At 36.0% G+C, this 27,297-nt stretch overlaps 1 protein-coding gene across 3 annotated transcripts in view; it reads left to right on the top strand.

Moving 5' to 3' along the window:
* Positions 1 to 27,127, top strand: part of SLC4A10 (solute carrier family 4 member 10) — a gene marked incomplete at its 5' end in the record, with an annotated part of 153,920 nt that extends 126,793 nt beyond the window's left edge. For all 3 annotated transcript variants that reach the window (XM_082762974.1, XM_082762975.1, XM_082762973.1), the window contains 11 exons: positions 5,298 to 5,403; positions 8,380 to 8,541; positions 8,797 to 8,910; positions 9,300 to 9,461; positions 12,227 to 12,478; positions 13,726 to 13,794; positions 16,107 to 16,280; positions 16,932 to 17,054; positions 20,573 to 20,640; positions 22,487 to 22,603; positions 26,561 to 27,127. In XM_082762974.1, coding sequence (XP_082619100.1) covers positions 5,298 to 5,403; positions 8,380 to 8,541; positions 8,797 to 8,910; positions 9,300 to 9,461; positions 12,227 to 12,478; positions 13,726 to 13,794; positions 16,107 to 16,280; positions 16,932 to 17,054; positions 20,573 to 20,640; positions 22,487 to 22,603; positions 26,561 to 26,627 — 1,414 coding nt within the window. In that variant the 3' untranslated portion in view covers positions 26,628 to 27,127. The remainder of the gene's footprint in view (positions 1 to 5,297; positions 5,404 to 8,379; positions 8,542 to 8,796; positions 8,911 to 9,299; positions 9,462 to 12,226; positions 12,479 to 13,725; positions 13,795 to 16,106; positions 16,281 to 16,931; positions 17,055 to 20,572; positions 20,641 to 22,486; positions 22,604 to 26,560) is intronic.
* Positions 27,128 to 27,297: the final 170 nt, after the last annotated feature.

Genomic DNA, 27,297 nt, shown 5'->3' with positions numbered 1-27,297 from the left:
ACATTTACATTTACAATTACATTTACATTACATTTACAATATTTGTGTATTGGAACACTACATTTGAATGATCAAAAATTAATGTTAATCTGACCATATAGTTTGTAAATCTCTTCTCAGATATAAGTGATTTATTTTTTTAGCTTTGGAAGTGGGGTGAGATTACAACCTAGAACTATTTCTGAGTGAAAACTTTCAGATGAATAATGAAAATGAGAAATGTCCCACATAATAACACGGATTTTCTTCAAGATAAACTCTCTCCATAGCAGTTACATACCATAATATTGCTAAGAATGAGTGGACTGCATTCTGCACCTGGCAGCTAATAAAGACCAGTCTTTATGAGTGACAGACAAGTTTAACAAAACTACAATATAACTATAAATCTGTTTTCTAGACTTTTCCTTTGGGAGAACAAAGTTCTTCTTAGGAGCTGTCCAAAGAAACCCAATTCTTTGTGATTTGTTCACTGTGACACCAGTTGCATCATCCTCCCCCCCCCCCCCCAATATATTAATATAGATATATTTATGTGTATATGAATTTTTTGTGCTGCTGAGTGTAATATTTAGATACTTCTACAGTTTTTTTTTCCTCCTTAACTTCACCAACTAAGCTATATAGACTTCCAAATTTGTAGAATATACTTAGATGCCTACTGATTGTCAGAGAGGGGCTACTTAACTTAATGACTCAATGGTCTAATTCAGGATGGCAGATCTCATTAATAAATGAAAAAAAAAATCATCTTGCCGTGACAGCTGTGCCTTGAAAGGATTTCATGATACTGAGAATAGAACTCAACTGACAAGTCTATTTCCCATCAGTATTAATTATTTTGCTTCCAGTTTCTTTTCCACTGAGACCTTGGTTTCATCGTTATGAATGTTGACATGAGAAGGAGTATAGTAAATATAATGCCAGGGATATACAGGTGTTGTACATATGGGACAGCAGAGGAGATGAAGTCTATGATGCTGTTGTCTCTTTTTGTGTAGCAGCTGGACAAACAGAAGGACTCTTCAAGTACTCATAAGAGTCACATGAAAACAGTATATTTGGAGACAACCTAAACATGAGTGGCATTCTGATACTGCTGAGCTTTCCTTCAGCCTTGTAAATACAATATTAGCAATGCTTATGTGTATGTTATAATGCATTACTTTTAAAATGAAATTAGTGATGTTATCCTCAACTTCCTATGATGTTCTTACTCTGCTATGTTATCAATGCACAGCATACCCATAGAGCGTAGTCTGCTTCTTAGGGGAAAAGCTTCCTACTCTTTACCAAATGTGTGTTCTGATATTTTGTGAGACATGTTGTTTAACCAAACACATTTTGGAACTTATTTGTCATAGTTGCCTGTATTTTTTTTATATAAATATAAATATTCATATAAAGTAAATCTCATTCTCTATATTAAGTGAGCCCAAAAGAGATTTTTCCCTTCCAGGAAAGGGAAATAGTGTGTTAGCTAGTCATGAAGAAGCTCCAGTTGTACCTTTTATAGAGCAGAGCCTTATCTAGTATTAATAGATGTAGTTTTTAGTATGTGCATGCTGGAAATACAAGAACTCTAAAACAGAACCTTATGAGTCGCATAAAATACTTAGTAGGAAGTGTTTCCCAGCCTTGAAAAGAATATACTGTAAAATGGCAGTTGCCTAGGGATGAGTGGCCGTGAGGCTTCCAAAGGAGCTGCACCATGTAAGGGTTATTTATTTACTCACAAAAACACCATGCAAGTTCTTACATTGTAATGGCAGCAGAATGGGCTCACACCATGCTGCACAGCGTGGGGAGGAGGGTGTGCTCAATGGAGCTTCATAAGCACATGGAGAACGAGCTTGAAGAATTGGGGATGAGAGGTAGAAATTAGGGATTCTTGCACCGGACTTATGTTAATTTTGATCAAGTAAATAGGCCTAGGGAATATGTTTCTTGTTTTGTAGTAAGAAGGTACACTCAGGATTGTTTTAGTACAGAACCTTTCACCTGACTGGTTGCTGAGCAACAGTGATTTTATTGCTGATAAAAGGGGGGGAGGGGACAACTTTACATGTAAAACAACCAGTTTCTAATTTACCAACCCATATTCTTTTTCCCATTGTCCAAAGGAAGAGAGGTCATACAGACAAGTCTTTTCAGTGCTAATAGGGTTAGTAATGATTGTTCCTTTGGGGGAACACTAATAGTAGTTTGAGGTGTCCTGAAGCTGTGGTTGTCAAACCCTAGCTCTGCTTTTTGAAAACAGAACAATGCAGAAAATGTCATGCACAGTGAAGTTATGATGGTTGCCTAAAATTAATGAAACTTAAGAAAAAATCATCAGATTGGCAGCAGAGGGTTTTTTTTTAATTATTATTATTATTATTATTGCTATTATTTTTTACTGTAGTGACACCTATGCTTTTGCCACCACAACTAATGTCGGATTCTTTCCTGCCTATATTCTAGCCATGAAAAAAGCAATTTCTTCCTAGCCATGATGAAAAAGAATCAAATTAATCCTTCTGTATCTTTTGGCATAGCAAAGGTGATTGCTAGCTTGTTACCACCAATAGGCATAGCAGTATATGGCTTAGTTGCTACTGTATTTGGAGCTGAGTATGTTGCTTAGAAAATGTACTAATAGATGTATGTACAGTCTCTTGTTCATTGGTAACAGCATAAACTTCACATACATCTCTTGCAGTGGGCAAGTGCCTATGCCTAGCACCTTAAACAATTTTAAAAGGATGTAAGCACATTTGAACCTTCAAGAAGCAATTTTACTTAATTCCACCTTCTGAATAATAATTTATCAAGAAAATAGGAAGATGTGTTAGTGGTTAATAATTCAGTGTATTTTACTTTTTCTCCTGAGAATTGACCAGTCTGTTAGAGTAAAAATGATGATGAAAGAGACTAATAGTTTTAAGAGATGAAAGTAGAAAGCCTTATTTCTCTAATGTGAGTTCCTCCTTGTCGGTCAGTTGTTTTGGGAAATAGTCATCATGCAGCAATTACATCTCTTATGAAATGCCACATTTTGGTAGTTACTCTTTTATATTCTGGCACTGAATGGCACTTCCAGTTGTGTATTCTGGGCTGGAGAGGGATTGTCATTCCATCTCCCATTTCTATGATGCTAAGCAAAGATCTACTCTGATTTCAATTTTACCTCTTTCAGTAGAAAGCAGGATCCGATCTTTACAGTTAGGGCCTGATTCTGCTACCGTTGAATGGCAAAAGCTGAGTGCAGGGTAAAGTTTTTTGTCTGTATGGGCAGAGTTTGCATAAGTCACTTCCTGAAGGATGATCTGCCAACAGTAAATGCCAACAAAACTTGGTACAGGCCAGACTTGAATGCTGTGAAGAAGGAAAGTGGTATTGATCTAGCAATAAACAGAGTGGTGATCTCATCCGAAGGTGAATTACTTGAGTTGTATTGAACTATGCCTTCAACGGTCAGGTTTCTGAGTTTAAAGAAATAGAAAATTGTGGCTTTTCTATCTTCTAAATGGAACTGTGCAGTTTGCAGTACGTGTAGTTGTACTGTATAGTGTTGGTGACATGCACAGTCTTCCCTTCTAGTGATAAAGTGACTGTGATTGAACAGCTCACGTCACCTTGGCCTACTGTAATCAAATTCCGATGGGCCATCACCCAGCGTCTTCCCAGTCTGCGATCAGCGATGGACCACAGGGAGCAGGGAGCTCCTGTGCTCCCAGGAAGCAATAGTAACCTGAAATAGCCACACTTGTATTGTTGCATGAACGTCAAATACTCCTTTGCAGTAGCATAGACATCCCATTTATTGACTTTATTATGCTACCTTAACTCACTGTTATTGATGTGCTTCATTTACTTATTTTGTAATATTTTAAACATGCATTGAACACGCGTTCATTTTGCACTTGAGGCCTGATCCAAAGCATATTGTTTGTTTGAAAGATCCAGTCTTCAGTGACTTTTGGCTCAGGCCCTCTATTTTTCTGAATGCCATTGCTTTTCTTTTTTTTTTCTTTTTGTTCATGGGCTGTAAGACTTTTTTCTTTCTCTTATAAATAGCTGCATTTATAATAAAAGCAAGGACTTGCACAAAGATAACCTGCATCTCTCCTGCTCTGTATATTAAATGCAGGTGTTTTGTCTCATGTATAGTATTGTAATGGAAATACAATAGCACTAATCTGTACACATGATGTAGATGGCAGAAAACCATATACAGAAAATATCACAATTTTATGTAGGAATCATCATCCTTGTTTTGTGGAAAGACAAATGTCCACAGAGAAAATTGACGGCTTAGCTAAGTGAATAAAGTGATACTCTGCTAGAATTGGAACGCAAACGTGTGCTTAATGGCTCTCTACTGTATAGTTAGATTTTATTCTGTACCCAGTTACTCCTGACACCTTTATTAGAAAAAGGAGTACAGAATTTATTTGCAGCTGTCATAAGCAAGTTAAAATATGAGCAGGATATGTAGTACTATAGATTTTTGAAGTAGGATTAATTTGAAGAGAACTGCAAAGCACACTTGACATCTCGGAACCTAAAGAGTATCCTGCAGATTTTGAAGTCTTTGTCAAAGAAAAAGCCTCCCACAGTTGCTTCAGAGGCTTTAAAGACTCAATTTTTGTTTTAAATTGCCTTTTTGAAGTATTGTCCTCCCACACTGCCTCTTCACCTTTATGTATGTTAGAATACACAATTTAGAATGAAAAGTATGCTTTTAAAGTAGCTGTGGGGAGAGGAAAAACAACAGACACAAAAGTTCCCAGAGCCTTTGGTGCTGGTGATCTTGCAGAGATCAGTTGACCAGGTGCTTTGTCCGTTTTTCGCGCTAAGGTGCTCTGGTAAAGAAAAAGAAACAGAATACAGACAGTTTGCATTTCAGAAACGTGTCAGCCCTGGAACTGTGCATAGTGTCTAATCCCATGTAGGGAAATACTGGTATAAGCTAGTGGAACAGGACTGGCACATTCTTAGTGTTAAAAACTCTGCTCAGGAGTATCAGTTGAATAGGAGGAAAACAGATGGAAAAACATGCTGTGGACAGTGGTTTAAATATGTCACGTTACGTACTATATATGCATATGCACCTCACAGCAAATTTTACTCTAGTAATAGCACTAGTTACTGAACTACAAATGGCTTTAAAGCATGCATTTACTGAATTCATTTAAACTAAGATTATATGGCAAAGTAGAGCACAATTTTAATGTGTCATAAAGTTGATAATTTGGATTTGTATCAGACACATCTTTTATTATTAAAGAAAAGATACTGTTTTGTCTTTTCAGATGCAATTGTGTGGAACCAGAACATCCTAGCAATAAAACCTTGCAGTACTGGCAGGACTACAATATATCTGCATCTGACGTGCCATGGGGGAACCTAACTGTGTCAGTAAGTGAAATATTGGAATTTAGTAAATAAAGGTATAAGCATAAATAAGCATTTTTTCTATTCTTAAGCAACATATGTATAGGAAAAATACTATGTTTTTTTCTGATCCTACTTGTTCAAATAAAGCATATAATATGCTTAACTGAACAAAAGTTAACATAGACTTTGTAGAATTCTCTCTTTTTGTAAACATTTTGGTAGATCATTATGCAGTCTTTGATAGTACACATTAAAGCAAGTATGTGCATTTTGTGCCCTGCTTTGGAAACTCCTTGACACGCTAGCACAAGAGTTTGACTGAGATTAAGTCTAAACATGTCAAATGATAACTGATTTGTCCTAAATTCTGCCAGATGGCAAAACCAAAGTTCCCTTGTGTAGAAAGACTCTAGAAGCATTTATTTCCCCTAAAACATTCTTCCAGCTGTTCAGGCTATAAAGGAAAGGAAAGGGAGAAATTCTGTATAGCTCCTGTTCAGTGGCCAAATTTCTCTTATCTAGGTCTTCAGTCTTATGGATTTCTTAGTTATGCAAATTATTTTACTGGGAGGAAGGACAGGAAAAATATACAGTTTGGGTTAGCTCACATGGGTAAGTTGTTTCTAAATGGTACACTTTCCCACATTTAAAGGATTTACTATTTTAGATTTTACTTCTTTGAAGCAACCTTTGCAACCTGATAAAAGTGGCATATTGTGATCTAGCCAACAGTTTTTCTCACAAAGATATAATTTCATTACAAAGCAAAAGAGAATTGAGTGATAAAGGCATAAAGCTAAAGGTTCAAAAAATAAACTAGAATTAACCCCATCGTAAGCACAACCAAATGAAGTGCTTAAAGCCCTATCTGTCTTGACCACCTCCCACAGATTTTTTCCTTCAAAAGCAGGAATGCAGAACTGGTGTCTTTCTATCATGAGTAAGCAAGAGCACTCTTCCATGGCTGTTAATGTCTTGATAGCAAGGACTGCTCCTCAACTCTGTTGGTGTAGCAACAGCAGAGAGAAAGTTGAGAACTGCTGGCCTGAGGGATTCCAGCAATCCAGAATGAATATTCTCAAAACTGCAGCACACTCAAAGAGCATCTGTGCAGGGGCAGACTCCTCCTCTCACTTTCTCAGATCTCTGACAGTGTTTTTCAGAGTACATTTGCAGCTGAGGAGATTTAAAATAACAGATTTTGTTTTAACTATAAATGTAAAAGACCAGCTGCATTATATAAAACCCTTCAAAACTTCTAAAAACCTTATTACCAAAATTTGAGTTTACATGCATAGCAATATAACTGGCCAACTTTTCCTGTGAATCCCTATAATTGTCAAAGAAATATCCAAGTTTTTTCATACTTCATGTGTTTATTTCTTGCAAGCATCATCAGGATACTTCAATTCTCCTGTGCTATAGAAATGCAATAAAAGGTTATACCTAGTTGTCTATAAATATTTGGTCAGCCTTACCCCACTGTCTTTTCTGCTGCTCAGTTCTTTTTGTCGTTTCTTTTGTCTGATGTATGAGTTCTAAATTTTTGGAGATTTAGGTTGGTCAGGAAAGACAAACACTTCTTAAAAGCCCACAGTAAGACCCACTAAGAACATTATTTTTATTTATTTTTATTTATTTATTTTTTTGCTGTCTAGGACAAACTAAGCATGATCTGAGTTTTTATTCTGATGGTGACAAAGTCCTTTCGGTAGGTGCGTAGGTGCCTCTTCTTACACAAGGAATGTGTGTTATGCCAATGTCAATGTCTAGCTCAGGCCAGGATAAGTCTTTGATTTCATGTTCCAAAATCCTGAAAATTTCCTGCTAAGTATTTCCTGAAATATTTTTTCCCAGCTAACGTCAATTTCATCAGTCAAAAGTACATCACATTTATCCTAGATATTATAAGAGGGAAAAAAAAAAAAAAGAAAGAAAAAAGTTTTCCACTCCTTTGTCTCATGGCCTTTGAATAGAAATGTTTTTTTTTGTTTTGTTTTGTTTTGTTTTTTTGTTTGTTTGTTTTTCAAGCTAGCCTTTGTTCAAAGACAAAGTTTCTCATAACATGGCAAGCCGCAGTATTGTGATGTGCATTTGATGAGCCAATGACCCAGTTCATTTGAAACAAAGAGATCCTGATTTGTCAGGATATGGCTGTATGGAATCTCTGATTCTGGATGCTGTGTTTTTTTGTCTTAATGTACATGGAGGGTTTGGGGAAGGAGAAGGAAAGGATTGCAAATCCAGAGCTTGTAGCTCCTATTTTTCTAGCTACACCCTATTTCACTGCTTGTTAAGAAGTCTTGTTAAGACAAAGAAGTATGATTTTTAACAGCTAAGGATGCTACTGCAGAATAATCAGACACGTTTTCTACTGCACAGTTGATCTTAAATTATATTGGAAAAAATAATGCAGATTTTGGGTTCTGATACGTTTTACCTGATCACATTTTAAAGCAAAAGATAATTTGTGGAATGCGCCGCCCCCGTGTGGTATTAAATGTATTGGTCTCCTTTTAGATTAATACTGTACATTCCAAGTAGCTTTTTCCTTGCTTGACCTGCGAAGTTAAAACAAAAGTCAATTCTTGAGAATGAAGCAGGAATTCAGGAGCAGCCTTTCTCTTGGTTGTTTTCAAACTTTCCTTTATTGGAAGGAATTAGGAAGAGCAAACCTGTATTTGAAACAGAAAATAAATGTGTTCAGTTTGAAATAAATCTGCTTTTAAATTAATGACTTTCTTTATGGTATATTTTAATGACTTTATCATGTAATAGTTGTTAAAAAGGTGATTCTTTTGAGCGTTCGAGACTTTTCCACATAGACCATATAGAAATACTTGTAGTCTTACTTTTTCAATGAATAACTACCTAAAAATGACTTTACTATTTCTGTTAATACCATCTAGATTGCTTGCAATTTAGGAAAGTAATTGGAAAGAAAGTATCAGCATAAGCATACTTTTCAGAACAATACTACTTTGTTCTCCCTGATAGGAATGTAAAAAGTTTCATGGAGAGTTTGTTGGACGAGCCTGTGGTCATCATGGCCCTTACGTTCCAGATGTCCTCTTCTGGTCTGTCATCTTATTCTTTTCTACAGTAACTCTGTCATCCACACTGAAGCAGTTCAAAACTAGTCGATACTTCCCAACAAAGGTGTGTGCCATTTGTTTAATTCAAAAGTTGTCATTAGTCGTGTGTAAGCATGAATGCCATCTGCACTGCAAATTCAGTTTGCTGCTGGTAAAATGGACACTGTGTCTGTTCTCTGTTAAAAAATTGTACCAGAATAAATATGATTTTAGCTGTAAGCAAAAAATGTCTTGAAACTCTGAAAAGAAATGAGTCCTAATAGATCCTAAATGACATGAGTGCTTTTGTTAAAGTTGTCGTTTCTCTTGATAATCATAGGTGCGATCTGTTGTCAGCGATTTTGCTGTCTTTCTCACTATTTTGTCCATGGTTTTAATTGACTATGCCATTGGGATTCCATCACCAAAACTTCAGGTTCCAAATGCTTTTAAGGTAACTTGTTGATTAGTTGCACTGCCTTACTATTTTAATAAAATAGTGCACTATAGTAGTTTTATTATGTATTCGTAGTCAGGGAGTAGTGATACTATTAAGAATTTGTTGTGCTCACCATATGCTATAAAACTGTTCTGATCAGTGGCCTGTGTAGTTGGGTGGGTCTCTTTCCAAATATAACCAAGTCTGCAGTACCCTAGATGCTTTTATTATATATAGCTTCTCTTTTTGATATTATAGGAAGTTCAGCATTTTTTTCTGTCATCTTGTATAGGGAGATAATTTATTAATTTTAAAGGAAATTGTATCCTAGAAATGTTTTTGTGTGTGTTCTTGTGTAGATAATCCTTGGATATCCTTAGTCATGCATGACTTTCTTTTTGTAGCCCACAAGAGATGATCGTGGATGGTTTATTACTCCTTTGGGGCCTAATCCTTGGTGGACAGTCATTGCAGCTGTAATTCCAGCCCTGCTTTGTACTATCCTTATCTTTATGGACCAGCAGATCACAGCTGTCATTATAAATCGAAAAGAACACAAACTAAAGGTATTCAGTCAAATAGTTCATTTTATTGTCATTTCCTGCTTCAGGTTATGTAATTTTATCTACTTATGTATTTTTATCTACTCGAGGATGCTAATTTATTTTATACTATGTAGCACTGTTATTAAGCATTGTTATGCATTTTTCCATTAGTCTATGAAGTATCTATGACCTCTGTTCAGTGATTTGCTGCCTTACAGAAGTCTTTACTACTGTGATTTGGTACAGAGATTCTGAATCAATAAAATGCTATCCTCTATACTTTATTTGGAAGATACCAATTCACCAAAAAAAAAAAGAAGGAAGTTAATCATTTCCTTCATCACTGTTATATTACCCCTTTAAAAGACAGTGTTTGCCTACTGGACTGGACTTTGAAAAATCAGGGGTTATTTTGCATTACAAGATTTTTTTTCCTCTCTTCATCTTTCTCTGCACTTCTACCCATCTATTTTTTCATATGTCCTCCCTCTTAAAGAATGGAGGAGAATAAGACTGAACTTTAGAGGCACAATGGGTTCTTAAAACAACATAGGACAACTTCCTGCTCTTCTCTAACACTTTAGTTGCCTACAGATGGAGAGAGAAAAAGGGACATCACCCCTCTGAAAAACTGTTGGGCAAAATCTAGCAGCAGGTTTCTGTACATGTATATGCAGCGAGCTTAGGCTTTTTTTTTGACATACTTTTAATAAGCAGCAATCCAAACCCAAGTTGCTTTAGCAAATGCATTTGCAACCTTCACTCTGCACTGCCTCTTCTTGGATGATTGTGACATTTGATATGTTCTTTTTTTGCCCTCTTTGTCAGCCTGGCTCTTCATGTCAATCCATAGCATTGCATGTGGTTAACTTGACAGATGCAGGAATTTGCTGCCAAGCTTTGGAATGTGTTTTTTCAGCACTGGCATCTGGGAGTCAGATGGTCCTCCTGGCTGCCCCCTTGTCTTGCTGCGTTTTAGTTTTGCTGGGGTCTGGTGTAGCATCACCTGTTGCTATGCTTCCTTTTCTTCCCATATGTCAGGTTCCTCAGATCATGTATGAATGTGAGGAAATGCTCTCGGATTCTGTTTGCATTAGCAGATACATTCCTCATAAATGTGTCAGAAGGTAAAAAAAGGTGTCTCTGTTAGGATTTAGAATTAAACTCTTTCTTTGAGTGCATTGTGCATGTAACTAATATCTTTGTTTGACACGTCTCTGAGCTTGTCAAGATGTGTCTTGGAGATAAGACTCACGAGTGCTTTTGGGGAGTGAGGGAAGGCCGCTAGGGTTGGTTCTTTTCATTTTCTGTATTTTATATGAATTCCCCTTTTCAAATAAAGTAAGTAAATAAGATGGCATTTTCATTTTGATGTGGCTTGCATTTTCATAAACCCAGACACTTCCCATTTTAGAAATTAAAGTTGTCTTCAGAAAGATATGACTTGTTTGCTTCCAGCTCGTTCTTCCCCTCTTTTTTTATACTTCCCATAGCAAATTCTAAATAGTGCACATTTCAGCTTTTGGCAGTCTCTGTAACAAACCCTTCCAAGTTTAGTTTAGTTACTTTTTTTATGTCAAAAGGCATTTGCATGGGTTTACAGGCAAAATTATGGTTCAACATATTCATTGTTTGCATGAACATCACTGCTTCATCAGACCATGACATTGGATTTGTTGCCATATTGAGGAGGTAACTCACTACCTGACTTTTTTAAGGAAAAATAGCTTGATTTGTTGCTTGCAGCTACATAGTATTCCTGGATACTTACTAAAATAGAAAAAGAAATATTCCTTCTATCTATGCTAGCAAACATTTATATGAGTAAGCTTGATGAAGATCATTGGTCGTTTTCAAATATGTAGGCTTTTAAATGTGCCTGAGGTCTGACCAAAATGTTGTGTGTTGTGTCCACAACTACAAAAGCAAAGCATAATGCTGGTAAATTGACAAAGTATTTAACTGCTACAGAGATGGTCCAAAACCAAGGGTTTTATACTGGCTTCCCATATGAATGCTTATTATATTACTTCTCAATATTGAATAGGGAAACCAGCAAAACAGCACTTGGTGATGATTATGATTATTTTGTAGTTTAATGTATAGCTTAATTTCTCTTAATATCTACCTGCCTGTTCTTAGATTAGATGGAAGTACATTAGGGAACACTTATTACTATGGTGTTTGCCATCTATAAAGACTTTACATGTATTGATGTAGTTTTCTGGCCATTTAGGGCATAAACTGATTTTGTAAATGTTAACTGGAGAAGTTTTATATAGGAAAGAATCAAAATTCATGTTTTACCTCCTCTATAGGGGTGGATGGATGATCTATTAAGATTAGTGCTATGGCAAGTTGGTAGTGCAGTTGGATGTTCTGTACACTAGCATTTGTTGTCATTGAGAGAAGAGATTTACTTAAAACAGAAAAATGTCAGTATTTTCCATTGTCTTACTATTATTGCATCTACAAGCATAAAAACTATTTGTTGCCCATTATTGTGGCACCAAATTATTTTGGATTTATGATATATACACTTAAAACAGAAGTGAGTCTAATAAAATTAATCATACCAAGCGAACGGTAGGAATTCCCCTTAGATAACCAGTTTGCCACCACTACTGACCCAGCCTAGATACCACATAAAAGACAATGTAGCAATTTTCTGCTACAAATCACGTAATTTGTAATTGTCTCTAGTTGTTCATTAGGAATGCCTGCCAATCTTCTTATTTCAGATGTCATTTTGTAACTTCTTGCTGTCATTGCATTTTTTTTTGCAGAAAGGATGTGGATACCATCTTGACTTGCTCATGGTGGCAGTCATGCTTGGAGTGTGCTCTATTATGGGACTGCCATGGTTTGTTGCAGCCACTGTTCTCTCTATTTCCCACGTGAATAGCTTAAAACTGGAATCAGAGTGTTCTGCTCCAGGGGAACAGCCAAAATTTCTTGGAATCCGGGAGCAAAGAGTCACAGGGCTCATGATTTTTATCCTGATGGGCTCATCTGTCTTTTTGACAAGTATTCTGAAGGTAATTTGGGGGAAATATGGAAAAGCTAAATAATAGTGCAGTACACGGAACGTTTCACTGCTGTTACTATATTATTTAAAGACTGCCCTTTCCAGGCACGTTACTAACTATAATAATTTTTGCACAGTGATAATCTAGAGTGAAATTTTAATTTCATCTAATAAAATCACTAGGAAAATCTAACATTTTAAAGTCAGAAACCTTGTAATGTAATCCAGTCTTGCTGAAGTCAGAGTGAATTCTGCCATTCACCTATGGTGTATCATTGTCAGGAACCAGTCTTGCTCAGTTACACAAATAAGTAAATGTATTTAGATAATTTAAGAACATTTTGTGAATTCTGGATTATTAAAAATACCTTTATAGTTGCAGGAGACTTTTTGTGGTTAATTCTTGGCAATGAACACAAAAATTCTTATGCTGCCAGCACGCTCTGCACTGCTCACCAGTGTCCTGAAACTGGGTGTCTAGTCATATGCTTATGTAATACCATCTATATGCGTAATACTGTTTATAAGAATTGTCAGGCCTCAGTGAAATCAGTAAGAGTCCATTCACTGCCTTCAGTAAGATTAGAATTTAGACTTGCTGTTGTCACAGTGAAGGCAATAAGCCCTTAGAACTTGAAAATCCCAGTAGTGTTTTATTACGTACATCATAAAAACTTACCTTTGTTGAAACCAAACTGAACATGTTTTATGCATTTAGTATTTAAAACAAATACTTATCTATGGAAATATCCTGTAACCTACACACTTTATACTTAGAGCTTGAATATTTACTGTGTTCTCTTACAGTGTCATTCCATGAAAGTCATTCACCTTTTATAAATGCTTATAGCACAGAACATTTCCTTCAGCAACATGAAACATTTTGTGTGTATCTTGAATAGCTGTTTGAGGATTATAGTTTTACTATTCAGATACTTTCTCCTGAGCAGTCTTTTAAGTAAAAAAAAAAATTAAGTATGAACCAAACACATTTTTCTTGTAGTTCTGTTAATTTTAATAGTGAATAATGTACGTTGTCCTCAGAACTGGCCACGAGAGAAAAATAAAACTGTAAAGACAGATTCTTCTTTTGCTTTGTGATCCGAGTAGCATTATTAATTTGTAATTGAGTGAATCTGAGTTTACAACTTGTCTGATTAATGCAGGCATATGGCACTTTGAATTTCAACTGTTTAGCATTTAATATTGTTAAATGGTATTTAATATACTCTTCCCTTTCTCTGCTTATTTATGCAGTTTATTCCTATGCCAGTACTTTATGGAGTATTTCTTTACATGGGTGCTTCATCTCTAAAGGGAATTCAGGTAAAATGGATATAAGTAGAGTATGTTACTGATGATGCTTTCATTTAAATGTGCAGCTAATTTTATTATATTATTTTATTCTCTTTTGTATATAATCTTAAAGGGACGTTGCCAGCCTTAAATTCTTGAAAGTGACTCACTTAAAAAGGAAAATGAATTCCCTCTAAATATAGAGTATTTCCTTTAGGTAATGTGCTCCATTTTTTCTTTTTTAAGGTGCTTATTTTTCTCTTCTCCCTTGGTATGTCAAGGGAATTTTGGTTGTGCCTAAAATCTGAGTAAGAACTATCAAGATCTCTTCCGTCTCTCCTGCCTACTCATTCACTTGCTTGCCTACTTCCTTTTTAGCTTCCAACTTAGTGCTTTGTAGCGGCGCACTTGATCTTGAACTTGTCTATATGAGGCTTTTGGCTAACTGCCATAAAACTGATATAGGTGAGATTCTGAAGATATTTCCTGTGCACGTAAATGCCCCAGGTAGGGAGGTGGAACCACAGCAAGACCTGTGCTACTTAATTTCTGGTCTCAGGTATGTAGGGCAGGCCTAGAGAAAGGGCAGCATACCTGTGGTGGCCTTGAGTATGAGCCTCTGGCATGAGACAGGCACTTCTGCAGTCAGGTAATGATATTGTATGAACCATTTCTGCTGGCCTACAGCAGTATTAAATGGCACAGTATTAAATCCTTTAGCCCATCTGACACAAACACACTTGAAATTTCAAGTGTGCCTTTGTTTGTTACTGAAAGTTGAGCTGTTGATACACATTCAAAGACCATTGAGAAAGATCACATGGCAAAAGCACAAGTTGTACTGTGCAAGAGGTTGTTGAATAAAAAGAATAAAGAAAATGCCCGATTTTTTTCTTTATTTAAATTTTCAATTGTGAGTTTAAAATTACCTTTTTAACCTATTATTCATAGACAAAACTGACAACATATCTTGCTTTTTGATTAGTATTGTCTATTCAGAGACTCTTCTTTTATAACTTTGCCTAGGTCTTATTTGGGTTGAAATTCTAAAAAGTGTAGTTTGGCTTTCACTGAGGTTTATAGATAAACTTAATGTGGTTCAGCTGTATCTCAGAACTATGGGCAAGTACTCTATTGAGAAATATATTTAAGATATGCTAAAATCTGGCTATCTCTACTTGGAAAAGTGCATTCCCCCTCATTTTCTTCCTCCCCCAGGTTGGGACAAGGAATTGAGATTTGAAAAGATGGCTTTTGTGGGAGGATGTGCCTTTTGCTGTTTCTGTGAAAAAGAAATCTGCTCAAATCTGGCCAAATGATAACCCTTTAAAAATGCAGTTTTACATGCACAGTAAAAATTCCTGAAACTTAAAATTCCTAAAGATTGTGTGAATACAGCATGGCTCATTCCCCCAGGGAGAGATGGTGCATCACCATCATCACTGAGCTATGCTAGCTGACATGAAGTTTTGGGTCAGCATGGAGACAAGCAAGTTGGAAAAACAAGAACCTCTCTTATATATTCCTAATGGTATTGTAGCTGACTTTCTGGCTTATCTTTTTTTTTTTTCTTTGATTTTTGTGAAGAAAGACTGCAGTATGCAACAGAGAGCAGTTTGGGATAAAGTGTTTAGTGAAAAAAAATGGAGTTGCATCTACAGGAGATTAAGACTGAAAAGATCCCTCAATGATCAACATTTTGTCTGCTTAAGAATTGAGCAGAGCTCAATTCTTGGAAAACAAATTTTTGAGTGTGTAAGAAAGGCAGCGTAATGGTGCATATACCTAATGGGATCAGCAGGCTTCCATTCATTTTGATTCACAGTAGATTCATATCTACTTTGAATTCTATAACTTCTATAACTTTAAGAGTTCCTGACCTGAAATCCTATCAGTAAGTTTTTAAAGTAACTGTTTTCTTTCTGTGTAATGTATTGCAGAGTAATGAGCAGGATTATTCTTGTAGGGTGGCTATACAGAATGTAATTTAGTGGACACTGGTACCTCAGCACGTCTACAATCTAAGGAGACAAATGCATAATAAAAGTGAAAGGAACCTGAGAAGTATGACTAACCAAGTAATTAAATTTTACCTAAATAATATGATTCTCATTCTTACTCAGATAACTTTGGCTCAACCATAGAGAAGTTGAGTCTTTTACCACTGTTGGACTAGCACAGATTCATGGCTTACAGTTGTAACTGAAGTAGTCCCTGTGCACCTGAACTTGTGCAGTTTTTGCCTGATTCTTAGGTATTCGTGGTATCTATAGGTAGTGTATGAATAACTGTGTATTTTGATGCTTATTTCGATGCACACTTTAAAAAAAATTCTCTTACAGCTTTTTGACAGGATAAAGTTATTCTGGATGCCTGCAAAGCATCAGCCAGATTTTATTTATCTGAGGCATGTTCCTCTTAGAAAAGTCCATCTCTTCACTGTAATTCAGCTGAGTTGTCTTGTACTCCTGTGGATTATAAAGGTTTCAAGAGCTGCCATTGTCTTTCCCATGATGGTATGAAATATTTTTATTTCCACTAGAATTCCATTTACTTCTCACTTGTGGGTAATTATTATTGAATTAAAAAAAAATAATTGTGGAGGGTAATTACAATATTGCTTCTCTTCAGTGTGTGAGGATAATTCACACTTTATAAGCAAAAGTTCTATGTATAAACTCTAGTTTGAATCTAGTTTGCACTTAGTTTATATCTGTGGATAGCCCTACTGTATATTTCATAGAGAAAATCATTCTGAATTTTTTAAAAATCAATTTGATGTTTTTGTTTAAGGTGTAGTGCGTAGTTGTTTTACTGAAAGAAAATTCACTCACTAAGGAAGATTGTTTATTGCATAGAGGAACTTTACTTATAGTTCCGTGTCTTGCTGGGAAAAAGAAAAATATTGTCTGCTGCTTAACTAATCTTGCCCTGATTATTTCACTTATTGAAAATAAAATTTATCTACTGAACCTCAGTCGTTGTTAAGTCATGCTCTGTCTGAACAAAGGAAGTACAGGTGTTGACATGTCCAAACTAAAATTCCAGGATAAAAGGATAAAATTACAGCTGTAAATTGTGGTCACTTTTGAAAGTGTTTCTCTACAAGTGTAAATATCAGTTTTACTTGTTTAATTTCCTAATTCTTTGAGTAAATGTCTTTACAGGTCCTAGCTTTGGTATTTGTCCGAAAACTCATGGATTTCTTTTTTACTAAACGGGAGCTCAGTTGGTTAGATGATTTGATGCCTGAGAGCAAGAAAAAGAAACTAGAAGATGCTGAGAAAGAGGTGGGTCATGGTTTAAAATCCATGGATTTTGTTGTGTCTTGGGGTGGGGCTTTGTTGTTGTTTTGAAACACAATATCAATATTTCCTTCAGACAATTAGATAAAGTTCTGTAATTAAAGTATATTCAATGCAAAAAGTAGACTTGCTAACAGTGTCCACACTGCAATATTTTCATATTTTATATGTCATTTTAAGGTTTCAAATCTAATAGGCTAAGATGTAGAATCCCATGCTGCTATAATGTAGATAACATCATATCAACATCACTGTTGGGGATTCCTCCTGAGACCCACTCAGCTGATGGTGGAGCGATGAACTTGTCTGTAGGAAAGCCCTCGGGTACTTGCGGGTACTTTGATGCTTCGCTGGGACTGGTCTCACCCCTGCTGTAAATGTTGAGGAGAGCACTGCTGCATTTAAGTGTCAAGACATGTCCCAACTATTTCTGAGCCATACACAGGTTGCATGCCATCCACCTCTGCCCTCCCTGCTCATAACCCTGTAGCAGTATCAATCTGTTACACCCTGGACCAGAATTTCTCTTCTGCTACTGCAGAAACAATTTACTTTCACTTTCTAATGAAAAAAGGACATTGCTAACTCCTGTTAACCAAATATTTTAGTTACAGCCTGTGGCACAACCACCCAGGGCCATGACTCTTTCAGATCTGGACTCCTTATCTCCTTTCAAGGAATGTACATGAACAGAGGACAAATCCTTAGGCATTTCCACTTGGAACATTCCTGTAGTCTGATAGCGAAATGCTGATAACTACTTTATGAACGTAGTTTCCTAATCAGTTTTGCATCTGATAGTATTTCTCTGTAGCCTGTGCTTCATGAATAACTTATTTGAGTATCTCACAAAACTGTGGTAAAGTAACTTTATATGTAGGGGACTGAGGTCTTTCTCCTGTGTCACTGGTATTTATAGCTACCTGGTCAATGTTACAGGATATTAGTACCATGTCCCTAAGTCATGGGTCCAAATGAATGAAGGACGTCTTGACAGAGAAGCACTAACTGCAGGAGCAGTAAGAAGAATATGTCAGTGCCAGGTTATGAAATGTCAGTTGTGTGTCCTGCTCTATCACAGTTGAATGGTAGTTGCTGCAGTGGGAGGTGAAGGTGCAGACTGTGCCATGTAGTACTGGCAGGCTGTGGGCTTTTCAAGCAGGAGTGCTCTGGGAACAGTCAGGCAGACAAACCTCTAAGGTTCCCATGAAGACCTCTGCAAAGACCTGTGACCAGTGAGGCATAAGATTTTGGTAGTACAAGGGTACCGCAAGAACGAGACAATGTGAATGGGGTAAATCAGCAATTTATCCTCAGAGGTGCCATGAGGTATCTGAGACCAGTGAAATGATATGGGTAAGGATTCCCCCTGGTATGTCTATATGCAGAAATAGGACATGAGCTAATAAGTTGAACATATAACCATGAAAACTAGTTTTCTCTCCCTTTTGCATTCTTTTGTGACCCTTGACAACTCACTGCCTCAGCTGTAGCTTGGAGAACTATAACTTTACTTTTTTTGACATATGCACCATACTAATAGAGTACATTTTTGGAAAAAGTTTCTACCTAGGTGATAAGTATCATGATTATTATTTACTATTTAATATGTGTCTGTAAAACTACTAGGTTGAAGTTCAAATACATGGTTTGTTTTCTTCCCCCTTGAACTGAAGCAAACCAGTGTTGTTTCATCACAATATTCATCTGTCATAACAATTCACAGTAACCAAAAGAAACCAAGGTAGCTCAGTTCTTGTGGGTCTGGTTATTGGAAAGAATTATTTATTATCCTTATGTTTTGGTTATATGTCACTTTCCTTCCCGTGCTTGATAGGATTGCATCAGAAAACAAAACTGGGAAAATCTACTGGTGTTACTTTATTTCATTCACTGTCTATTTTGAGAGGCTATTTTTACATATTTTGGCATTTCTAAATATTTGGAGCTATTATTAAAACTGTTCAACTGTCAAAAACTTATGAAGCTGTGAAGCCTGGAAATGACAAAATTAACTAGTAATAAAACTTCTGACATGTAGCCTAAGGAATTAATCGGAGAGTTGCTATCACACGGCTTTTAAAAATAGAAGTATTCTACCCACAAGAATATTCAGAAATATAGTTGACAAGATCTGAAACTTATTTGATTGGATCCTAATTTCATCACTTAAGTTGTTTTTATATTTTTAGGCCATGTTTTTCTGAGGCCTTGTACATTTATAGTGGATATTGTATGTGCCTTTTTCTCATAAATCTTCCTTTATTAGCCACTTTGTTTTAAATCAATTATGGCTATCTGAGACGGGAATGAACAAAAAGAGACTTTTCCTATTTGGAGAAAAAAAAAAAAAAAAAAAAAAGAATTTTTAAACATAGCTGTAATAGTGAAACATAGAGGACACTACAAAAATTCTGGCTCTTTCAGGTTATGCCAGCTTACCAGTGTGTGTGAGGCATGTGGGATGTTCAGTGCTATTCCAGAAAATGGCAAGCCTCTCTTTTTGGGAGAGTCACTGCCACGCTTTCCAGCAAACGTGAGGGTAAACTGTTACCAAGCCATCTAATAAAGGTGAAGAATAGGTCTCTGGCATCTGCCATGCTCACATGCACAGTGCGACAGTTTAGGGCAGGATTTGATGGTTACATCCATGTGATGGCACATTTAACTTCCTGGGAGCTGCCTTGCTACCCATGTAGCAATTTACCTTGTTCATGTGATTACAAGACCTGGGTGGGTTTATGTGGAAGTCTGTGGAATTACCTGCCCACATGGTTGCCTGTTATTTAGACTGTAAGCCACTGTTATTTGAGAGGTTTTTCTTCAGAGATAACCTCTTGTAAAGGCTGCTGCAGTTTTCCTGACGTAGTGGTGTTGGGAGCCTTGACAATCCTCTTTTGGCACATGCCTGCAGAGCCCTGGGGTGTTATGGTCTGAAAGACAAGAGACTTGCTTTCCTTTGCTCTTGCAAGCAGGACGTGGTCCTTGAGAGATGGTGTTTTGTTCTCCCTTCCTCCTAAGATAAAGATTTCCTGAAGTTGTCATTATGGGACAAAAAGACTTTTGGTAGATATATCTAATTCTCTCCACTCCCTGTCCTCAAAGAAGCCTTTTCCCTGTTTAAATGAAAATTAATGTTGGTGTCTTGTTTTACTGCTTTTCACTGCAATAAAACTTTTGTCAGCTTTAAAACTATGTGCACAAACTTAAACTTGGCTTCCCTAATTTTGGCATGTTAACATTGCTGTGTATATGTCCAGTTATGCATGATTTTTAAAAATACACCATACAGTTGCTCACTCAGTGTAACTAAGTGAATTGAAGATACAACTTTAAAATTTGAGGCAGTTTAATCACAAATATTTAAATTAAGGGTTGGAAAGTACGTTATTTCAAGAACTATTAATAAATACATAAAGAAAAGGGGGCAAAGGTTTAAAGTACATAAAATTTACTTTTCACAAGATCATACCCTGTTTCACATCTAAATTCCTTCTTCCTAGGAAGAGCAAAGTATGTTAGCAATGGAAGAGGAAGGGACTGTTCAGTTACCACTAGAAGGACATTACAGGTAAAATATACGTTTCCTCTTTTAGGTGAGTTGCAATTAAACAAATAAAATAAACATGCCACCATATTTATATTTAATGCTCCCTGAATGTTAGGAGAATGCATGTCTGACAGTAGAGTACAGCCATGTGAACTGAACCATATACTGCAGCATTTAAAAAGCTTGGTCCCTTTCTAGTATTTCCATGTGATCTCACTGTCCTACATCGTTTTCCCTCAGAAAGGACTTGGGTCAGACCATTCATGACAAACCTCGGCTTCTGACAAGCACAGTGTGAAAGGAAGATGAAAACTTTCACTTGCTTGTGAAAGCAAGTCACTTCCTTCACTGTGATGCTAGCAGAGACCAGCAATGGTCTTGAACACACTCCAAAAAACTAGGATCTTAAACTATCATGTTTTAGAATGTTCTAATTAAGATCCTAGCAATGTGAGATAGTAAGTGAGTTAAGAGCTGTCTCGATGAGGCATAATTCAGGGATGGAACAACTGGAAAAGCATGAAAACCTATGTTATAGGTCATAATAACACACCTGGCCAGCCCATAAGGACTTACTCTCACTTACAGTTTTCAGAAAGTTCTTAATAAGGACATGACACGTCCGCTGATTGGAATCTCTGCAATAACACGATTTCATAGGAACACTATCTCAGAGTGCCCATCTTTTATATTTTAATATGAAGTTATCTTAACATATCCTAAGGCAAATAGATGCATTTTACTACCTGCGTCTCTGAAAAATCACAGCCTATTTCCTGTTTTTGATTCACCAGATTTCTAATGTTCTATTTTTTTCTTCTTCTGTCTATACCTTTTTGTTCCATTTTATATTAACAATATTTAATTTATCTCAAGCTGTGATCTTTATTAATCTATAGTGTGTTTACATAGGTAAACTTGCCTGAATAGTCTGTAAATTTCTGTACTGAAAGGGTTACATGCCTACAGCGAAAAAGAACGAAGACATTGGTTGATAAAGTAGTCATCCCCCCCTCCCCAAATGTGGAAACAAGTTTAGTGAGGTCTTATGGACACTCAAACTATATATAAGCCAGGAAGTCAGGAATAATGTCACACCCATAAAACATTTAAGGCTTTGTTACTCTTGAGTGTGTAAATACATGTTTAGAGCAGTCCAGGTAAATCTAAGGGTGTAATGGCTACACAGTGCTGCTTAAAGCTACTGATTGCCTTGTTTAATCAGGGAATTTTTTTTTTAGATTGCTTGTATCTTTGACTTTCTCAAGGTTTTTGATTACTTTCAAATTGTTTTCAAAGCAGCTGGAATTTCAGAACATAAGTACCTTAATAACTGTTTGGAGCTCATAGGATTCTTGTTTAATCCAGCTATGCCAGTGGCACACTGTGACATCTTGGGCAAATATTTAATTTCACAGAAGAAAAGAGGGAGAGGGATTTGCACCCCATGCCTGTCAGTGTTCAAGAGCCAATTGAATATTACGCTTCATAATATGCTTCAACATTTGATTAGCCCTGAAGTCATCAGGCAGTTAGACTTGATCTTCGTAGGTCCCTTCCAACCGAACTACTCTAAATTCGAATTTTTTCTTTGTCTATTAGTTGTAAGTGACACAATATATTTTATTGATGTTACTGTGATTAATTGCTGTTGGAGGAGGAAAATACTGAAAAAAAAAATTGCTAAGATATATTAAAAGAATATTTCAGTAATTGTTAAGGATTCCTGAAGTTTAACATGATTTCTCAAATTATATTGTGCATTATTTTCATTGCTATCAGTTTTCAAGGGCTTATGTAGAGTTAATAAGTAACAAAGACTAATTGCATATTGTTTTATTGTGTATTTACTTTTATTCTTCCCTAGAGATGACCCATCTGTGATAAACATTTCTGATGAAATGGCAAAAACTGCTGTGTGGAAGACATTGTTGATATCCTCAGAGAATGCAAAAGAAAAGGAGTCAAGCTTTCCTTCTAAAAGGTTTTAATTTTTTTTTTCTCTACTACATTATGCTTTATATATTGGACTCAAGCCAATATTGGAACATTTTGCTAGGGATTAGAAAGATTTCTAGTATCTTGCAATTTTGATTTTTGAGGTTTCCTTTTACTTTAATTTTTTATAGTCAAAATATTCTAAGCTGAAAACACAAATTCACTGTGTATATTTGTAAAGAAAATCACAAATACTTGCATGGTACTTAGTTACACTACAGTGGAAAATGAAGTTGAGCATGCTTGATGCTTGTGTAATGAACCACCAGCCTACACCTGGATATTGCACAACAGCTGTTGTGTTTGTTCTGCCTGCTTTTAGTTTCTTCTCTTGAAAAATAAGTGGTCATTACTGCCCTGGAAATATCTTTATGAAGAGCCCAGTTCTCTGAATGCAATCTACCAATATTTGGAGTGAAAATAGTTTAAAGATTGCATTGCTTCGGGTCATTTTTTATGCCTATTTCAGCTGGACTCAAACCAGATAAATACCTTTAAAGTTTAATCCAGACAAACGTAAAATGAACCAATGATGTTTTGTCTGTACTAGAGAATTGTGATGGGGATAAGGAAATAGAAAATACAAGCACAGTGCTGTTGTAAAAAAGATTTTCCCGCGTTTCCATAAATTTTAAATGTAACGATACTTTCTACTTAATTGTTTCATATCACATTTTTGTCATAAGCTCCCCTTCCTAATCACTATAGAAGCTGATTCCCCAAAGGTAAGACCCAGTCCCACGAACTCTTCCTTTATTGTATTTTCCAATTCAAAGTGGTGTTGCCTATACAATTTGTGTTATTTTTGGGGAGACAGAATAAAAAGAAATTTCAGATAGGAATACAAACATGTTGACTTCAAAGCCTTTAATATTAAAATTTCATTTTTATTATATTAAAAGTAGAAAATGTATATGTAGCATATTTAAGTGCTAAAAATAATTTATTCTTAGCATATTCTTGTTAGTGATTTGGTGACACTTTAAAATTCAAAATTCTGTCCATTTCTAATTCTCACGTTCAAAATAAGTTCCATGTTTGAAATATCTAGTTATAGTTTTATGGTGAAGGGATGCATTGAAGGAAAAAAGATACTTTTTTTTTTTATTTTTAATTTTGTCACCCCAAAATGGCATGCTGCCTTTCAATGTTGTTCCTTTCTCTAAACAGCATAAACAAGATGAACAGTTGATGACCAGAACATCTTCATTTTAAACACCCAAGAAGCAAACCAATGTGATCATTTTACTGCTATTATAATGACAGTCAAAATAGCATTGTAGTTCTGATTTATCTTCCACCCTCCACATGGGATGAAAAGGATCCCATAACAGTGAAATCAGTCTGGTGCATGGGCAAAGGACGTACAGTATGATTTTCTTATCATATGTGCCTCTGCTGCCCGGGCTGTGAAAATCAGGAGACAGAGAAGAAAGTGATATGGTACATTTACAGCCAGTGGGTATGCTGTAGTTTTAATTTTTTCTGGTAGATATTGCTTTCTTTGATAGTATGAATGATTATGTAGACATGTATTTTGTTTTAACCTGAAATTTCCAAAGATCCTTTGATCAACGAGCATCTGCAAAGACTGTGGCTCAGACAATATATGGGTAAAAGATGATTTGGCCTTTATGCTGCAGCAAAATAGCAGATACACCTTTGCTCACATCAACAAGGACTTAGGTGAAAAAGAACTAAGGGATCAGGGTTTTAGGTTAATACTAAACTACAAAGATCTCAGAGATCTTAGGTGAGAAGGGGTTATACAAACAACTTATCAGTATGATGTGAGGATCTGTCATAAGCCCCACCCCTGGCTCTTTGAAGTAGGGGGGAGAGACAAAGTGGTATGTGGTAATTTTTACATCACAGATTCATAACAGTATTAAGTCTCTGAAGGGTGGACTTGCATGAGATTTACTTACTTAGCTGTTACCTAACAATACAGGCACCTGAAATCTCCTTTAATACCTCAATTTTTCAATATCAAAGTGTCTAGGGAGCTAAAAGTCTGCTTTTGGGTATGGCCGTGTCTTGATAGAATTGATCACCAAGGCTGAAACATACCCTTCTTTGGTAATATGTAATTAAATATTCCTCTGTCTTTGTCTATAATACAAACCCTTCAGATAGTTTCAAAACACATGGAGAAAATCTGATCATATATAAACAGTGGTCCTAGCTGCTATTTTAAAAAAATATTGGAGAAAAAGCTATTATGTTGTAGCTGACACAAATTCTCTTTTCTGCCTGAAGCTACTAAGCAAGTCTCATATCCCAAACCTTCTTTTTCATGCTTGTTAAAGTACTTAGTGGGCAGGGAGGAAGAGTGCTTAAATACTTTTACAGCTCCACCAGGTATGTGTTTTAGTAGTAAAAAATTGGACTTGTCTTTTTCTTTTTATTTTCCAAATTACTCTAGGCATTAATTAAAGCTCCCATCTGCAGGAGATGCAAAGCCTAAATAGAAGGAGACTTTCCTGGTATCAGTACACATAAAACCTCGCAATAATACAGACTTTAAGACACACTACGCATGCTTAGTGTTTGCTTTACTAAGCAAAGGTACTTTCTGCTGGCTGTACTGCTGCAATTTAAATTCACCCCCTAAGAATTTGTTTGCATACCCTTTGTGTGCAGGAAGTGTAGCATACCCAATCCTATCACTGTTCTACAGAAGGTGACAGATTTGGCAGTTGAAGTGGCAGAAGTTGGTATTCTTTAGCTATTTCCATTAACACCTCTGGAAGCTGCCATAGGCATAGAAGCAAGCTTTGGCTGAACTGAATTGTATCCTTAAAGCAATTTTTATGTGAAGAAAAATGTCGGATGATTGTAAAATTGTTCATGAATCACCTTAAGAATTTGAGAATTGATCATGCTTTCTTTTAGCCTTGTGTAACTCAGCCTATTTCTTATTCATTCTAGTTAAAGAATTATTCCCATGAAACCTGGTAGGTTATGTGCTTGGTACAGGTTTGTTCTCAGAAACATGTTTAGATACCCTGCCACTCACTCTTTGTTGAAGGCTTGATTTGCCTGTGTTGTGGAAGCCTCTTTGCATTTTTGTAGTGTGATTAAGACTCATTGCAACAACATGACTTTAAAAAAAAATTATTTATTTACGTTGTTGTAAATTAGGACCCTCTTCACAAAAATATATAAATAAATCTGCTTTGCACATGTATTGTTTTCTGTAGGCAAATCAACATTGTTTTAATTGGAAAAAAAGCAGAATCTAAATTTGAACTCTGCTTCAGAGTTCCTGGTAATATGGCTTTTATGGGATCTAACTTTCAGGCTTATTTAAAAAACAAACAAAACAACAACAACAAAGGAAACCCACTAAATTCCTTGTATGTATACGTGAGCAAGTATACACTAAGCTGAGCTCCAAGGGGGGAGTATTGTCATCCCCCCTGCCCCTCTGCTACTGCCATTGCCTGCTCTCTCCAGTGAAGGCTGAAAGCCAAATATTACAGTTATAAATTGGCTTGCCCTTCTTTAGTCCTAAAACATTCCTTCCAAATGTATGTTGAGCAATGTAATACATGTTAAAAAAAAAAAAAAAAAAAGTAATACTTACTGTAACCTCTTGTTTGTGCCATTAAGAAAATGCTGGTATTGTCTGGGAACTGTATGTTACCATTACTTAATTAACAGTTGTAATTGCCAAAAACAAAGAAGTGTCTATCTTTGCTTGCATGCTGGGCTGACTTGTCTGTCCGTACATCTTAAATTCTCTATCTATCTCATCACTAAAATGCTGGCTGATGTCTTTTGCACCATTCAACACAGCAACTTTCACTTGCTTCCCAGTTTGTGCTATGCCGCATGAAAAATTAACCAAAATACCAGTGCAGTATCGGTTTTCAGGTAGATCATTAATCTGTATGATACTGCTGTTGTAACCTTTTTTTTTTCTTTTCCCTTTTTCTAGTGCTGAAATCAGAAAAGAGAAGAAAGCTGACTCAGGGAAAGGTGTTGACCGGGAGACTTGTCTATGACTTGTTCTTCAGTTAATTTTTTTTACGAATGAATGAAAGGAGTGCCACAACCACTAAGTATAACTGATTTGATCTTGTAACTTTTGTCTTTCATCTCAAACTAGCACAGGTAATGTAGTGCAATATTTATCTCATTACCCTTTGTCTAAATGTCTACATTGTCTAGTATTTGTGCAAAAGTCTGCAGTAGCCAATGCAAAAAATCTTGATTTCCTTTGCTAGTGTTGGCCATTTATCAGTATTCATATCATACATTTAACAAGCAAAGTTTCTTTCAAATTCAACTTTCTTCTTAATAGATTTGTACTGTATTTTGCTACTTTTCCTGTGTGAGAATACTTAATCTTCATTCAAGATGAACTTGAAACACTTGTTAGATTTCTTTTTTTTTTAAATCACTTAATTGGAGGAAATGACTTTAGGAGACCCAAGTTGACTAGTTAAGATTTAAGAATTTTTTTTTTTTTTAAGTGAGAACTGATCTGACCCATGAACAAACTACTAAGGATAATTCTTTCCTCCTCAAATTGTCATTTTGAAGTCATGGATTACTCTTGCAATGGAGATTGCAGGGTCAGATTCTGTATTTGTGCAGTTTTCCTTGATTTAATACAGTGTATTTAATATTGAAATTTGTATGTAACTGGAACATAGTCATATATATATAATA

Source organism: Aythya marila (genome assembly GCF_965140915.1).
Source record: "Aythya marila genome assembly, chromosome: 6".
In the NCBI taxonomy this organism is placed as follows: domain Eukaryota; kingdom Metazoa; phylum Chordata; class Aves; order Anseriformes; family Anatidae; genus Aythya; species Aythya marila.
Note: the sequence above shows the minus strand (reverse complement) of the source record. Positions and strands in the feature narration are given on the sequence as shown.